This window comes from Dama dama, chromosome 4 (genome assembly GCF_033118175.1).
Source record: "Dama dama isolate Ldn47 chromosome 4, ASM3311817v1, whole genome shotgun sequence".
Lineage (NCBI taxonomy): Eukaryota > Metazoa > Chordata > Mammalia > Artiodactyla > Cervidae > Dama > Dama dama.
In genome coordinates this window covers 34,952,454-34,968,939 of record NC_083684.1, presented here as the reverse complement: position 1 = coordinate 34,968,939, position 16,486 = coordinate 34,952,454, and the positions used below count along the sequence as shown (strand labels likewise).

At 38.7% G+C, this 16,486-nt stretch overlaps 1 protein-coding gene across 2 annotated transcripts in view; it reads left to right on the top strand.

The window, feature by feature from the left end:
• Window positions 1-16,486, top strand: part of CDH8 (cadherin 8) — a 393,451-nt gene that overhangs the window by 256,152 nt on the left and 120,813 nt on the right. For both annotated transcript variants that reach the window (XM_061138647.1, XM_061138648.1), the window contains exon 8: window positions 11,467-11,603. In XM_061138647.1, coding sequence (XP_060994630.1) covers window positions 11,467-11,603 — 137 coding nt within the window. The remainder of the gene's footprint in view (window positions 1-11,466; window positions 11,604-16,486) is intronic.

Genomic DNA, 16,486 nt, shown 5'->3' with positions numbered 1-16,486 from the left:
CTTATTTCTTTTCACTGTCTTTCTCTATACGTAGACTCAGTTACATGAAAGCAAGGCCATGTCTGTCTTGGCAACTAACACAATGCCTTGCATATAAGAAACACTCAGTAAAGAGTGAAGGAAAGAGGGATGGAAGGGATAAGATGAAAGGAAGGATGGGAATGAAATGACAGGTTGCTCATCTGTCAGACCTTAGCTTCACCACGCCTAGCCTGGTCCTTAATTCTATCATTTCCTGAACAAACCCAAGATTTCCTTCATGTATTCCTTTCTGCTGGGGATGCTCTCCCTACATACTCTACCTGGAAAACCCCTACTCATTCTTCCTGTCCCCAAACAGATGCTGCCGCATCGTGGTGTCATCTTTGACCACCCTCCCTTTTCCAGGTACATCTAGGGACCCTTTCTAGCTGCAATATAACAATGACTTTATTACAGTGCTTGCCATTTTTCATTGTAAGTAATGAGAAAAACACAACCAGTGTGTCTGAGAGGAGGCTTTGTTCAAGCATTTAGCATCATACTTGACCAAAAGAAGCAGTCACTAAGCCTTTATTGAATTAAATAAAAAATGAAAATTTTACATTAATCTTTTAAATGTAAAGCATTCAGTTTTTTTTTCATATTTTTGTCATCATATCGGATTTAGAGTTCTCAGTTATAAATGACTATTTTGATGACTCAGGGAGAAAATTAGAATTTCTCTGAAGATTAATCATGAATTAGATTTTATCTGGGACTCACTAATTTTGGTCTTGTGACTGCAGAAATTTACACATGGGAGTTTGGCTTTATGATGGTATCTTTTCAAGGTATGAGTGAAACAAACTATAAAACAAAACACATGCTCAGAAAATGGGATGTCCTCTGAACCAACAGATTTAGCATCTGAGATTTCTGTCTGTGACCCTAAGTACATGAAGGTATCTGAGGATGATTGTTGTAGGTGGATATGCTTCATCCTTTGACAGACAGGGAGGCCTGGTGTCTGCAGTCCATGGGGTGGTGAAGAGTCCAACACACCTTGGTGACTAAACAATAACATCAGAATCTTTCAAATACATTATTGTTGTTGTTTAAAAATACCTAGACATTTGTCAGAGTGTCTAACTAGAAATAATGATAAATATTCAGTGTGAATCCGCATTTAAAAAGCAAAAGGAGGACATCCCTAGCAGTTCAGTGGTTAAGACTTCGCCTTCCATTGCAGGGGGTGCAGCTTTGATCAGGGATCGGGAAGCTAACATCCCACATGCCTTGTGGCCAAAAAACCAAAACATAAAATAGAAGCAGTATTGTAACAAATTCAATATAGACTTTAAAAATGATCCACAACAACAATCTATTAAAAAAAAAAAAGCAAAAGGAAATTTCCAATGCGTTACCTAAGGGGACTAACCTTAAACTTTAAAAGAAGGCAGTCTTATTGTTCTCATTTTTCAGATGAAGAAACTAAGGATAGAAATATAAATTGGCCTCGAGGAGACATTAGGGAGAAAAGGGTCTTTCTCTTGAAAAACCATCAGGTGTTTCACAAATACTGTATTAGTAATAATATAGTCCAGAGTAACTTTTGAAAGAAGATTATTTATCTTTATCTGATTATTAAGATAACTGGTGTAGCTTCTTATGTACCTTCCAGACTTTAATTTACATTCTTCCTTTCTGACACAAGTCACTGGGAGTGAAAAAGGCTCCTTGATATTGGAAGCTTGGTGCTGATCATCCTTAAAATATTCCTGATATTATCAGAGTTTGATGTTCTTTATTGCCAACAAGAAACAGAAATTCAGCAGGGACAGAGGGTCTCTGTAGGTGTGTCCTATAGGGGCAAGGTTGGGAAGAGGGGGTAGGAGATGCTTTAAATGAACAAATGAATGACTGTATATACACATATAATATTTGTATGTTGACAGTAAAATCTGCCTTATACACACACAAACAAGATACAGGATTTTGTGCCAAATGTTGGTTGAAATGTAAATAGTTGGGCTGATAATTGAGTAAAACATATGACTCAGGTAAAAGTTGTATATTGCAGCAATGCAGAAAAGGTGCTATTTTCCAATATAGTAATATCCAGTTGCCCGTTTTGACCTATTCTCAACCACTGCAATAGTGATATCGTTTAATATTAACATCTGACCTCTGTGAACTACTCTTGATTGAGTGAACTGGTGACAAAATTTGTGCTCATGGTCAGAGTGCAGTAGGTTAAATTAGGTCCCCAACAGAGTGCTAAGCGTCTAGGTAGGAATTTCCTCGCATCCGTAGCCTTAACTTCACAAAGTACAATGATGAAGTCATTAGCATTCATTTCTAAGACATAGGTTAGAGGAATATTAACATTGAAGCAAACCAGGATAGTTGTTGGAATAAAATGGGAAAGTTGAAATAGGGTGTCTGTGAATATTGATTATCACGGGTGATGCAGTTTCTAAACCATCTTCATTGTTATAGAATGAGAATGTCTGTTTGCAAAATTGCCATCATTAGGATTGGCGTTATTAATAATGTGGTCCAAGGAGCCTGTTTTCTCACATACCATGCCCTACTGTGTTAATAACTTTCTTCTTATTGTGGCAAGATGACTCTCCAAAATATATTCTAGTCTCTTTGAATGAGTTCTGTTGTCTCAAACACACCTTAAGTAAATCTGTAAAAGAACAGCAAATCCAACAGATGTGTATTTTCAAGAAATTAAAATGAAGACTTCAGGGTCCAGGATGATGGGACACGTGTACACCCGTGGCTGACTCCTGTTGATGTATGGCAAAAACCACCACAATATCTTAAAGTAATTAGCCTCCAATTAAAATAAATAATTTAATTTTTAAAAATTAATCATTTTTAAAACCCTGAAAGTATTCAGAGAAATGTTCGAGTCAGCACAGAATTTATATAATGTAGAACTCTGTTAATAAATTTGTGATTATGAAAAAATAAAAAATAAAAAAATAAATTTGTGATTAAAAAAAGAAGTTAAAATGACTTCAGTACTGAAGATGCAAACCCTATGACTTTTAAGATGTGAATTAGAAAACATTGAACTTTTCTGTAGATACAGTGGGAACTAAATGCCTTCTTTTTTCTTCTGTTCTTATCCCATCTACTCCTTCTCTCATACTTCTTTGGCATGATGTTTCCTGCATAATGACCACCCATGCTCGATAAACACTTATGGAATAACTGTAGTACAAAATTCCAACGAATGTAAAGTAAGAATCAAACAATCTCTTCTTGTTTTGAAGAGCAAAAGTCCAGCAAATGCTTAATTGTAGACTAATTGGAAGGACAACCTAAGGAAGAGAAGATCAGTGAAGACTCGGGCCAGGTCCCGAAGGCTCCTTGTGGATGAGAACTAAGCAAAGAAACCCGGTATAGCCTCTTCAGCTCAGAGTCTATTTTGAAAAAGGTGATGACCGGTATAGACTAACACTATGAAGGGATCGGGCTTCCCAAGTAGTGCTAGTGGTAAAAACCTGCCTGCCAGTGCTGGGGATGTGAGACGTGGTTTGGACCCGTGGGTCAGGAAGATCCCCTGGAGGACAGCATGGCAACACACTCCGGTGTTCTTACATGGAGAATCCCATGGATAGACGAGCCTGGCAGGCTGCCGTCCACAGAGTTGCACAGAGTCAGACACGACTTAGCACGCACTCATGCACATGAAGAGATTTGAAATATTTTTCTAGCTTCACTTGGGAAACTACTAACGGATGTGAATGGTCGTTTTTATTTATATCTATTTCTAGTGAAGCGACTTAGCATGCATGCATGCATTTCTAGTTATTCATTTTCACAGTCATTCTGGGCTTAAAGAATTGCCTATTAATTAACCAATTACTTTGCTGTATCTGAGTCATGTATTCATTCATTTATTGCAGAGAACCATTCCGTGAAGTATTAATAGATCCTTTCTCCTATTTATAGATGAGCCTATGAGATTATGACCAATTACACTGTTTCAGTGAGATCTCACAGGTGAGATTCCCCTGAAGGTTATCTGGTTTCTATGTTTCTTCCAGTTTATCTGCTGCTATTCAGATAGATACTGGGAACCCTAGAAAACAGTGTGGCTTACTTCTAGTTCTGAGACATTTATGCAAAATCAGTTTATTGTGATCCACACAGTCAAAGGCTTTGGCATAGTCAATAAAACAGAAATAGATATTTTTCTGGAACTCTTGCTTGTTTGATGATCCAGTAGATGTTGGCAATTTGATTGCTGGTTCCTCTGCCTTTTCTAAAACCAGCTTGAACATCTGGAAGTTCACGGTTCAAGTATTGTTGAAGCCTGGCTTAAAGAATTTTGAGCATTACTTTTCTAGTGTGTGAGATGAGTGCAATTGTGCGGTAGTTTGAGCATTCTTTGACATTGCCTTTCTTTGGGATTGGAACGAAAATTGACCTTTTCCAGTCCTGTGGCCACTGCTGAGTTTTCCAAATTTGCTGGCATATTGAGTGCAGCACTTTCATAGCATCATCTTTCAGGATGTGAAATAGCTCAACTGGAATTCCATCACCTCCACTAGCTTTGTTTGTAGTGATGCTTCCTAAGGCCCACTTGACTTCAGATTCCAGGATGTCTGGCTCTAGGTGAGTGATCACACCACTGTGATTATCTGGGTCGTGAAGATCTTTTTTGTACAGTTCTTCTATTTCTCTTGAGAAATCTGTATGCAGGTCAGGAAGCAACAGTTAGAACTGGACATGGAACAACAGACTGGTTCCAAATAGGAAAAGGAGTACGTCAAGGCTGTATATTGTCATCCTGCTTACTTAACTTATATGCAGAGTACATCATGAGAAATGCTGGGCTGGAAGAAGCACAAGCTAGAATCAAGATTGCCGGGAGAAATGCAGATGATATGCATCTGATATGCATCAGATATGCAGATGATACCATCCTTATGGCAGAAAGTGAAGAAGAACTAAAGAGCCTCTTGATGAAAGTGAAAGAGGAGAGTGAAAAAGTTGGCTTAAAGCTCAACATTCAGAAAACTAAGATCATGGCATCTGGTCCCGTCACTTCATGGCAAATAGATGGGGAAACAGTGGCTGACTTTATTTTTGGGGACTCCAAAATCACTGCAGATGGTGATTGCAGCCATGAAATTAAAAGACACTTACTCCTTGGAAGGAAAGTTATGACCAACCTAAACAGCATATTAAAAAGCCGAGAGATTACTTTGCCAACAAAAATCCGTCTAGTCAAGGCTATGGTTTTTCCAGTGGTCATGTATGGATGTGAGAGTTGGACTATAAGGAAAGCTGAGCACAGAAGAATTGATGCTTTTGAACTGTGGTGTTGGAGAAGACTCTTGAGAGTCCCTTGGACTGCAAGGAGATCCACCCAGTCCATCCTAAAGGAGATCAGTCCTGGGTGTTCATTGGAAGGACTGATGTTGAAGCTGAAACTCCAACACTTTGACCACCTGATGCCAAGAGGTGACTCATTTGAAAAGACCCTGATCCTGGGAAAGATTGAGGGCAGGAGCAGAAGGGGATGATAGAGGATGAGATGGTTGGATGGCATCACTGACTTGATAGACATTGGTTTGGGTAAACTCCAGGAGTTGGTGATGGACAGGGAGGCCTGGCATGCTGCAGTTCATGGGGTCACAGGTCACAAAGAATCTGACACGACTGAGCGACTGAACTAAAGTGAACTGATGCAAAATCATGACATCTTAATAACTTGCCTGGTACACTCGATTCTAAAAATTAAGTCTTTCCTTCGGGTTTGTTGTTAATTTAACCCACCCTGTTTCTCTTTGAAATTATTCTCTGTTAATTGGTGTCAGAAGACAGTCTATATCCGAGTCTTGTAACTGAGCGTGCATACACGTGTCGCTTCAGTCGTGTCTGACTCTCCGTGACCCTGTGGACTGTAGCCCGCCAGGCTTCTCCGTGGGATTCTCCAGGCAGGAATACTGGAGTGGATTGCCAATGCCCTTCTCCAGGGAATCTTCCCGACCCAGGGATCGAACTCACGTCTCATTATGTCTCCTGCATTGGCAGGTGGGTTCTTTACTACTAGCACCACATGGGAAGCCCCGTAATTGACTGTGGTTTCCCTTTATTATTCTGATGGAGCTGTGTCATAGAGTGGAATGAACAGGAGGAGAGAGGAGAAACTGAGGTAGCTGAGTGGATGGTGGCAGCTTAGAGGACCAAGGAAAGCAAGCTGAATCTTTGCAACTAGCAATGGAGTGGCATAGCTATTGCTGGGGAGCAAGCATCTTCTGAGAGTGTTCCTAAAAATGGCATGTGGGGTGCAGGTTTTTTTTTAAATCCAAACTTGTGTTAAAATGTAACTAATTTTAACTATGATAACAAACACTCATATAGTATTCAACATGAATAAAAAGTGAATGTGTCCAATAATGCTTTGAACTTGGAACAGTCGGTTCATGGAATGGAGATTTGGTCAGAAAAGGTGGTAGAAAAATGGACACTAAAATGATGCTAGAAGTGCAAGAGCCTCTCCACATGCTCCTTCTCTGTGGCTTTAGTTTATCACTTAACGTGATACCCTCCATGCTTCTGCTTCCATGGATATGAGAACCCAGATGAACTGGTATAGGGAAAGAGAAGCAATAAGTAAAAGGATTGCAGGCTTAAATGTGAAGAGAGGCCCAGGATTCATCAGTAGAAACCTACTGTTTCCAGATAAGTAATGACAACATCAGAGATTTTCAATAGATGTTTATTGAGCACTTGTTATATGCCAAGTACTGCAATAAGTGCTCTATAGGTATTACCTCGTCTACATCTCAGGAAACTTATTATAATTCCCATTTAACAGATTAGGTAGCAAAGGCACAAGATGATTAATAACATGATGAAATCACACCTGTGATTTTTCTTTTATTCATTTTACGAGACACCAATGAGAGAAAGATGCAAAAAGAAAGAGGCACCTAGCACTGCGCCTGGTATACATTTAGTGTTTAATGTGTGCTTATTGACTGTGCTAAGTCTGAATTTTTGAACTATTTAGCAGTTCTGGGCAGCCTTTACCATGAAGTGTACTAGGCTAGAAAATATGCGAAATATCTATAAAGGGAGCAAGAGGCTTCTTTGTACAGTCGAGGTAGACTTTAAACTGAATTTTAAACTAAGTTGTTTTTTTTTTTTTTTCCCATCAAGTTCCTCCCATTGTCTAATCTTGTAATATTATGAAAGTCTTACCTCTGATCTTACTAAAGGGCTGTATTTTATAAATTCTTATGACTCACCCCATAAAGTCTGTCATGAACTGGATCTTTAAAATATGAGAAAAATATCCCGGTCTCTTTTATTTATTTTTTCCCATTTATTTTTATTAGTTGGAGGCTAATTACTTTACATCATTGTAGTGGTTTTTGCCATACATTGACATGAATCAGCCATGGATTCACATGTGTTCCCCATCCTGATCCCCCCTCCCGCCTCCCTCCCCATCCGATCCCTCTGGGTCTTCCCAGTGCACCAGCCCTGAGCACTTGTCTCCTGCATCCATCCTGGGCTGGTGATCTGTTTCACCCTTGATAGTATACTTGTTTCAATGCTGTTCTCTCAGAACATCCCACCCTCGCCTTCTCCCACAGAGTCCAAAAGTCTGTTCTGTGTATCTGTGTCTCCTTTTCTGTTTTGCATATAGGGTTATTGTTACCATCTTTTTAAATTCCATATATATGTGTTAGTATGCTGTAATGTTCTTTATCTTTCTGGCTTACTTCACTCTGTATAATGGGCTCCAGTTTCATCCATCTCATTAGAACTGATTCAAATGAATTCTTTTTAATGGCTGAGTAATATTCCATGGTGTATATATAACACAGCTTCCTTATCCATTCGTCTGCTGATGGGCATCTAGGTTGCTTCCATGTCCTCGCTATTATAAACAGTGCTGCGATGAACATTGGGGTACACGTGTCTCTTTCACATAACTCCCATAACTCTAAAAAAGATAGGGATACACACCGAGGAAATTCCTGTCTCTTTTAGCGTTATGGGAATTAAATAACACCCCAATGTTTTTTCCACATTTATGCTATTTATAAACTGGTGAGAAAGGGGCCTTCTCTACCACCTTCCGAGTAGGAAAGTTTATGAAGTTTCATTTAATGGGACATGATGTTATTATCGTGATGTGATGATGATGATGAACATATCTTCAGCACTTATTAATTACCAAGACTGATTTATGTTTCATTTTTAATCTTCACAAGCAGAGCTGTGATTTCAGTATTATATTTGGCCAGTAAAGAAACTGAGGTTTGGTGTATTTATTAATTATTCTAGAAACAATAATGTATAAATAATAGAGATATACTTTATTCCAGTGTCAAGGTTGTATGGTACAGTTTTAAATAAGGGATTACACAAACAGCGTATTTTTTTTAAAATATCAGCTTCCAAAACTCTGTCATTGTTCCCAGTGCTTCTTCTAGGCCAGAAGTGCTAGGCATTTACTGGACAGCAGTCAAATAGCCATGGAGTGTGTTTCCAACCTCGTTTTCTGTGGCCTCTGGGAAATAGGCAGATGCATGACTGTGTGAAATATCAGCAGTGAGATAATAAAATTATTAGAACCCAGCAATGCATGCAAAGCTTATTTATGAATATGATGCAGATAGTGATAATTAATCCTCTGGACATCACTTAGATCTTTTAACAGAGTGTTCATGATATCCAGAGCAAAACACATGTCTATTATTTGACAGTTAAACGTGGAACCTCATTGGTCTAATCAACAATCATTGTTCCCCAGGATAATGATTTTTAGTCTTTTATTCAGTAATGCAACAGATTCAGATGTTTTGCAATGAACACTTACTTCCTCACGCTCAGGATTATTTTGCAAGCACTGTTAATTCAGCTATGTCTCTAGGTTCTTAAATCCTTTCTGAATTTCTCTAATCATCCTGGGGGTTAGGCAAGGGATTGTTTTATAAATTCCTGGTGTATAGATGCAAGTCAGTGTCCTTGTTTTCTTTATATCTCAGTCTCTTTACACCTGGAGCTATGATCTCTTGTACACGGTTTTATCAAGGAATTTAGCAACACAGTTTTCAATAAAATTAGTAGCAGTAGTGTTAGTAGCTCAGTCGTGTCTGACTCTTTGTGAGCCCGTGGACTGTGGCCCTCTAGGCTCCTCTGTCCATGGGATTCTCCAGGCAAGAACACTGGAGCAGATTGCCTTTCCCTTCTCCAAAGGATCTTCCCGACCCAGGGATTGAACCTGGGTCTCCTGGATCGCAAGCAGATTCTTTACTGTCTGAGTTGCAGGGAAGAAGATCCTGTCAATAAAATTAAGCACTTTTTAATATTATTTCAGAATATTTAATGATGCTTGTGATTAGTATAGAGGATTTACAAAAGAGGAATGTCTTTTTTCTTAATATTGCATCTGGTATAAGGAGTTGCAGAGAGTCGGACATGACTGAGCAACTGAACTGAACTGATAAGGAGTATGCATACCGTTTCAAATGAGAAGATACAGCTAAAAGGAGCAAGGAGTTATCCATATCCCTGTGTGTCTGTCTGTCTGCTATCCATCCATTTACCCACCCCTCTTTGTTGTTGTTGTTCAGTTGCTAGGTTGTGTCTGATTCTTTGTGACCCCATGGACTGCAGCACATCAGGCTTCCCTGTCTTTCACTATTTCCTGGAGTTAGATATAGATACAAATAAGTAGACATGCATAAATAGATAAGCATAAAATACATGTATATATGTCTGCAATGGAATCCACTAAAATGTTAACAGTACAAACCTACAGATGCAAAATTATGGGAAATTTTATTTTTTTCTCATAATAGCATAGTTTTATTCTTGATGATATAATAAATGTTCATAAGAACACATAAAAAAGGAAAATATGCTTAGCTTCGAATGGCCATGGAGCATGTTTCATATTTAGTGTTAATGGGTACCAATAAATAGATTTCATGTATCCTTCTTAGGAGGTCCCCTCAACCATGAAAGGCTTCTTCAGTTCTTCCTCCTGGATGGTATCGCACATGACCTGGTCTTCGTCTGGGCTTCTGTAGACATGGAGTACCCTAGACTGGGTGGATTAAACCACAAATATCTGTTTCTCACAGTTTCTGGAGGCTGGGAAGTCCAAGATCAAGGCACCAGCAGATCCGCTGTATGGTGAGGGCACATTTTCTGGCATGGTTTGTCTGCCTGAATCCTCCTTGGCAGAGAGCAGAAAGAGACAGCCTATGCCCCCTTCTTCTTTTCTTTTTTTAATAAGATCATTAATCCCACAGGAGAGCCCTATTCTAATGACTTATTCTAACCCTAATTACCTCCTAAAGGCCTTATTTCCAAATGCTATCACACAGTAGGAGTTAGGGTTTTAACATAAAAATTTAGGGGAGTTCTTTGAGGGTTTCCCAGGTGGCGCTAATGGTGAAGAACCTTCCTGCCAATGCAAGAGACATAAGAGATGTGGTCTCGATCCCTGGGTCATGAAGATCCCGTGGAGAAGGGCATGGCAACCCACTCCAGTAGTCTTGCCTAGAGTATTCCATGGACAGAAGAGCCTAGCGGGCTATAGTCTATAGGGTCGCAAAGAGTCAGACACTACTGAAGTGACTTAGCATACACGTGCAATCCTTATATGAACCTCCATTTCGTCCTGTTTTAGTGTATTCTGCTGCTTATTTGTGGACCAGTTTTTCTCATGATGCCTTGTGCTTCTTAGGATATTAGTAAATGTGGTAAAAAAGTAATTCCTGTATGATCTTGTTAGTGTTCCCAAGAAACACTTGCCTATAGACATAGAGCATCTTAATGTCTGCCTTATCCGAAAGCTTTCTCAACAGAAAAACTACTAACCTGCCCATTAAAGTTTTAAATCTGCTAAAGTATCTAGACCAATTTTAAAAAATTATTTACCAGAGAATCAGAAAACATCTGATTTCTATGGACAGAGATGAATAGGAAACCTAAATATATACCTTACTCAAAACGATAACAAACCAACAGCAAGAGCAACAAAAACACATACCTATTGTGCAGTGAAATCGAAGTTTAACACAAACACACATTTCCTTGGAACCACCATAAATAATTTGCTGTCTAGCACCATCCTCCTTTGGATTTGAGTTCATTGTTTTATATGGTATTTTGTGGCAACTGCTAATTATCATAAGCTGTCCAATAAAAGTGATGGATTGTCCAATTAACTCTTCATCAGCATCCATTTTTGAAGATGTTACCTATTGAAACTGATGGCAGTTTATGACCTCCATGTTGCATATGTAGCTAATGACTCCTTGGGCAATAATTATTAAGTTTCTTGTGCCTCATTCGGTCATTTTGTTTTACAAATTAGGATGCCATTGAGTTTACCAATTCATTCGGCTTCACAAGTGTGGCTCTCTAAGGATTACTAAAGGTCTGCTGTGGAATGTATAGATCATATAAACATTGAAGTAGATTACAAATGTGTCTGTTTTGTAGGTTTTCCATCGACCGGCACACTGACCTGGAGAGACAATTCAACATTAATGCTGATGACGGGAAGATAACGCTTGCAACACCGCTGGACAGAGAATTAAGTGTGTGGCACAACATAACAATCATTGCTACCGAAATCAGTAAGTGCCCGGGTTTGTTCATTTCTTCCTTGTGTGCCTGGGTTCAATTTATGCCTGGGGTCATACGAGAAGTGGTCCTGTTTCTTTTAGATATTTTGGCATTAGAACTTTTGTTCCCAAGGAGACTTGGAATGCTTCATCTCAACATGAAATAACTTATGCTGTGGTAAATTACCAAAAGGTTGCAATATATGTGGGAAGGAAACATTTTTACATCCAAGTATTCTTGAATCTTATACCCATTATTTGGCCATTAAAAACAATGTTTTGTGTATTAAAATATGGGAAAGATTTAGCATAAAAGGGTAGGTAAAAGTAGAATTCAAGAACTATAGAGCATAATTTAAATGGACACTAACACTTATATACAATATAGAAACTATTGCTCACATATTTAAGCTATGCATATACACATACACATATACATGCAGAAATTATAGAAAGAAAATTTACAGTATCAATACATATCATTTTGGGGAGATGAGATTATAGTTTTTTTTTTTTAAGAATTAATGTGTTTTACACAGTAATCACAGACTGTTTAAAATTACATCTTCAATATAAAATTTTTCCTCAATTACACGTGAAAATGTAAGGTTTATTTTTTTTTCAGAAGAGGTTCCAGGGTTGTTAAAATAACATATGTTAGTCTTTCTGCCAATTTTTAATGAGCGCAGCTTCTCAGATCATACTTACTGACACTTCAGTGGAGTCTCTAAACAATAGCTCTGTGGTGAAATTTAGTGCTCTCCTATCTATAAGAACTTGCACTTTGCCTCACCAGTTTTGTTTTTGTTTTTTAATTGTACAGAACTTGCAAAGGGGACATGATGTTCATTTTATTTCCAAGCAAAAGACATTCTGCATGTTATCTGAATATCCTCTTTCCATAAAGGAGATGGAAGGACTTCACAGTTTATACAAGTTCAAGGGAGATGACAGTACATTCTTGAGGGAACTGGGATAGAAGGAATCTGAATAAGGAAACAAAAGTTCCCAGTAAAAAAGATTCATGGGTACACATATGTAAAGGACATGAGCCCTAAACTCTGCTCTTTGCACTCTCTAAATCTGCTCTGGTTTCACAGCCAATGTCTCTGAGATTCATGATAAACTTGTCTGTAAGAAGAGTAATCTAGACCTTCAGGAAAGGCATGGATTTTCCTTGCTCTGAGATGTGGGGGTAATGTCTTCCATGGAGTCTTATTCAAAAAATAAAACACAACCACTGTGTGAAAAAGTGACCATTCAAGAGTGAAGAATGCTTCTTTTGGTAACCTCAAAGCAGGCAAAGAAACAGCTTAATATGGAATTTAAAAGAAGCACTTTGGAAACTTGGGTGCTCTTCCTTATTAGGAGTACCATTTTCTTCTCTAGTACGTTGCTCTGCTAGTAGTTTATCCCTTGTAACATTAAGGGATAAAGAAAATTGAGCATCTCGTTTGGTAGCTTTGATTTCTTAGCAATGTTGACCTCATCTAGATGTGAAATATTTATAGTTTACAGTGTTGAAGCCGTATGTCACCTTAAGCCTCTGAGAAAAGCTGTATCTATTTAGATTGGTTTGAGGCTATATAAAAATGCTCTAAAGCAGTGGTCTCCAACCTTTTTGGCACCAGGGGCTGGTTTCATGGAAGACATTTTCCATGGATCCGGGGTAAAGCGGAATGGTTTGGGACAATTCAAGCTCATTACATTTATTGTGCCCTTTATTTCTATTATGTTAGCTACGTACATAAGCTACTATGTACATCACCTACTATGTCAGCTCCTATGTCAGCTACTATGATCATCAGTCATTAGATCTCGGATCCCCAGTCTAAATGACCATAGTTATTGTTAAAGTATGAAGGCAATAATTACCATTAAAATAATTTTCTCATATATTGAACATAATAACCTACTTGAATTTGCCTAAATCTATGACACTTCTTTTTTATGAGTTGGCTACCTTCATCAAGAAGGCCCTGATCATAAGACTTCATGTAGTCTATTCTGTAGAGTAAAAGGAAATGAATATACAGAATAGATGGTTAGGAAACATTTCAGGGGCAATCCAGAAACAAAAAACTCTTTTGCAAGGAATCACAGACAAGTAAGGAAGACAGATACAAAAGCAGATGCTCCAGGGTAATGAGCTGTTAACTCTAGGGTGACAAGGGTACCAAGCCCAACAGGGAAGACATTCATTTGTTCGTTCACTCAGTAATTATTTATTGAGTCTTTGGTTCTTGCCAAGCACTGTTTTAGTGACTGGGGATATAGCAGTGATGAAAACAGGCAAAAAACATCTGGTCCTCTTGGAGTTTTCTTTCTAGGGGCACCTGTGTATGAAAGGGTGAGTTGAAATCTGCTGATATATCCATAAGGAATGACACAGAGGTGAGGAAGAAGGTGATGAGTACTGGGAATAAAAGCAGTTGATGGTGTGACCACAAACCTGCTTCAGTGAACATCTATTGATTAAAAATTACTGGATTATAGACCTGATAATTTTTCCTTTATAGCTTGAGAGAAACCACTCAAATATATCCCAGACTTAAATTTACAGTTAGCTCCATAAAGAGACCAAACAGGAAATGGTTCTGTTCATATGGCAACCCAAAGCTTTTCTTTGAACCTTATAGAATTAAAAGTATGCAACCCAAACTCACCTTATTCCGTTGACATCAGTGGGAGTTATCTCATCTTTTATTGCATCTTTCTTTTGATCTTTTTTTTTTTTTGCTCAGAGATTGAAAACTAAACATTTGTTTTTGAATTTTTGCATGTAACTGTCTTAAAACCAACAAGTGTGTGCTTAGTCGCTCAGTCGTGTCCAACTCTTATGACCCCATGGATTGTAGTCCGCCAGGCTCCTCTGTCCATGGGATTCTTCAGGCAAGAATACTGGGTTGCCATTTCCTTCTCCAGGGGATCTTTCCGACCCAGGGATCGAACCCATGTCTCCTTCACTGCAGTCAGACTCTTTACTGACTGAGCTAGGAGGGAAACCAACAAGATTGGAAGTATAAAAGAGAACTGTAAATTTTAGCTGTAAAATATAAGCTGAGGTGGGCATAAATCTAGAAATTTTAAATGTAAAATTAAGTTACGGAATTCAAAAATAATAAGATCACAGAGAACTTAAGAAAAATTGGAATTAACTATGAAAATGGCTTAGAAACTTATTTTGACTTGGTATTATTATTGAGCGCATCATGTAATGTTTATCTTCTGAAGCCGCAGATCATGTCCTGGAAAAAAATATTAAAGGGAGATTTATTGTATTTGGATGAGATGAATATTTAAAACCACCCAGGACAATAGAACCCCATAGGGGGAGGTTCTAATAAAGATAAAGAAATATTCATTCCAGGGAGAACAATTTAAAATTACTCTCAGAGCACCATCTCTTAGACAAAAGATTTAAGCAAATGAAATTAAGCTAAAAAATGGATTTTAGGAAAGTCCATCTGTTATCTCTTAATGAGAATGGAGATGTCATCCTTTATCCTCTCGTGTCAGATTCACTTAACCAAGGCTGAGATGCTTCACTGTGTGTATTTCCCAAGTATTTCAGTGGTAATAGATCTCACTTGCCATCATGATCAACAGGCACATCTCATTACATGAGCTGGCAGCTAGATGCCCAAGTACTAACAGATTAGGCTTGTATAGCACATCTGTGCTAAGTAGCTTCGCTAGCAGCAGCCCCCTCTCTTGAAACTATCCTAAGGCTTGAAACTGCTGTGTATCATGGTGGCAAAGGCTTAAAGTAAATTTAGCTAGTTAAACACTGAAAAAGTATTATGTAATCCCCATGATGCTTTTAATTCTCACATCACTCTTTGAAAATAGGTACCATTATTGTGTGCATTTTTCTGTCAAGGAAATTCAGACAGAAGGTTAAATATCTTGCCCAGAGTCTCAAAGAGAGCAAAGGGTTCAGAGGCAAGATTGCTATCACTGCTGTTTAATTGCAGATTACATGTTCTTAGATGCCTTCTTCAGGAGGAACCCTCTCCTATATCTTCTCTTCTTCCATTCTCCTGCTTAAATTGAGCTTCTGACCCTGCTATATCATTACCTGAAGCAAGCCAATGAAATAGTTCTCTGCAAAGCAGAAGGCTGGTGCAGGAACAAGAGTGCAGTGGAGAAAAGAATAAGCCTGCATTTACTCAGAACCTCCTATTCAAACGCTTATAACCCTGGGGAGGAAAACTGCCTGGTGGACAAAGCCAGGCTTTGGAACTGTTCAGACTGGAATTCTGTTCCCGTTTTTGAGATTAGGAAACTGAGGAACAGAGACTAGAAAGCAGAAAACAGTGCCTTTGAGAGGACAGTGTTTTTAAATGAAGTTCACAGAGAACTTGACATATCCAGCTGACCCCAGTCTCCTGGGTTAGTGTTTAAACCAGAGTTATGGAATTTGCTGAACACCTACGGAACCATTAATTTTATTGCAATTAATTGTATATATTATAAACATTGTTTTAATGTTGTGAAGGAAGGCAGAAAGAGGTGAGATGTTCTTCTGTTTGTATGTTTTGGTCTTTATTGGTGATCGGTGATATCTGAGCTAAGGTTTGTCAGAAGAGGCATGAGATTCATTTAGGTTGGGCAGGGTGGTATAGACGTACCTGTGAGCCACATAGTAACAAGCACAGCTGCCAGAGAGAGAAAGGAAACCAGGGCAGGGAGGGGACGGTAAGGGAAATGCAGTCTCTGCAGGGGCATTTCAGAGGCATCGAATGCCAATTTTAGAGTGTCCTTCTCAGAGAAAGTGGTGACGTGGAATGGAGAGTGGGGAAGCCCGCTCACATCATGTACCTGAGAGCAGGCAGCTGACATTTACAGAAAGCAGACTGCTGTTGGTTACCTGAAAGTATTGTAAAGCAGGA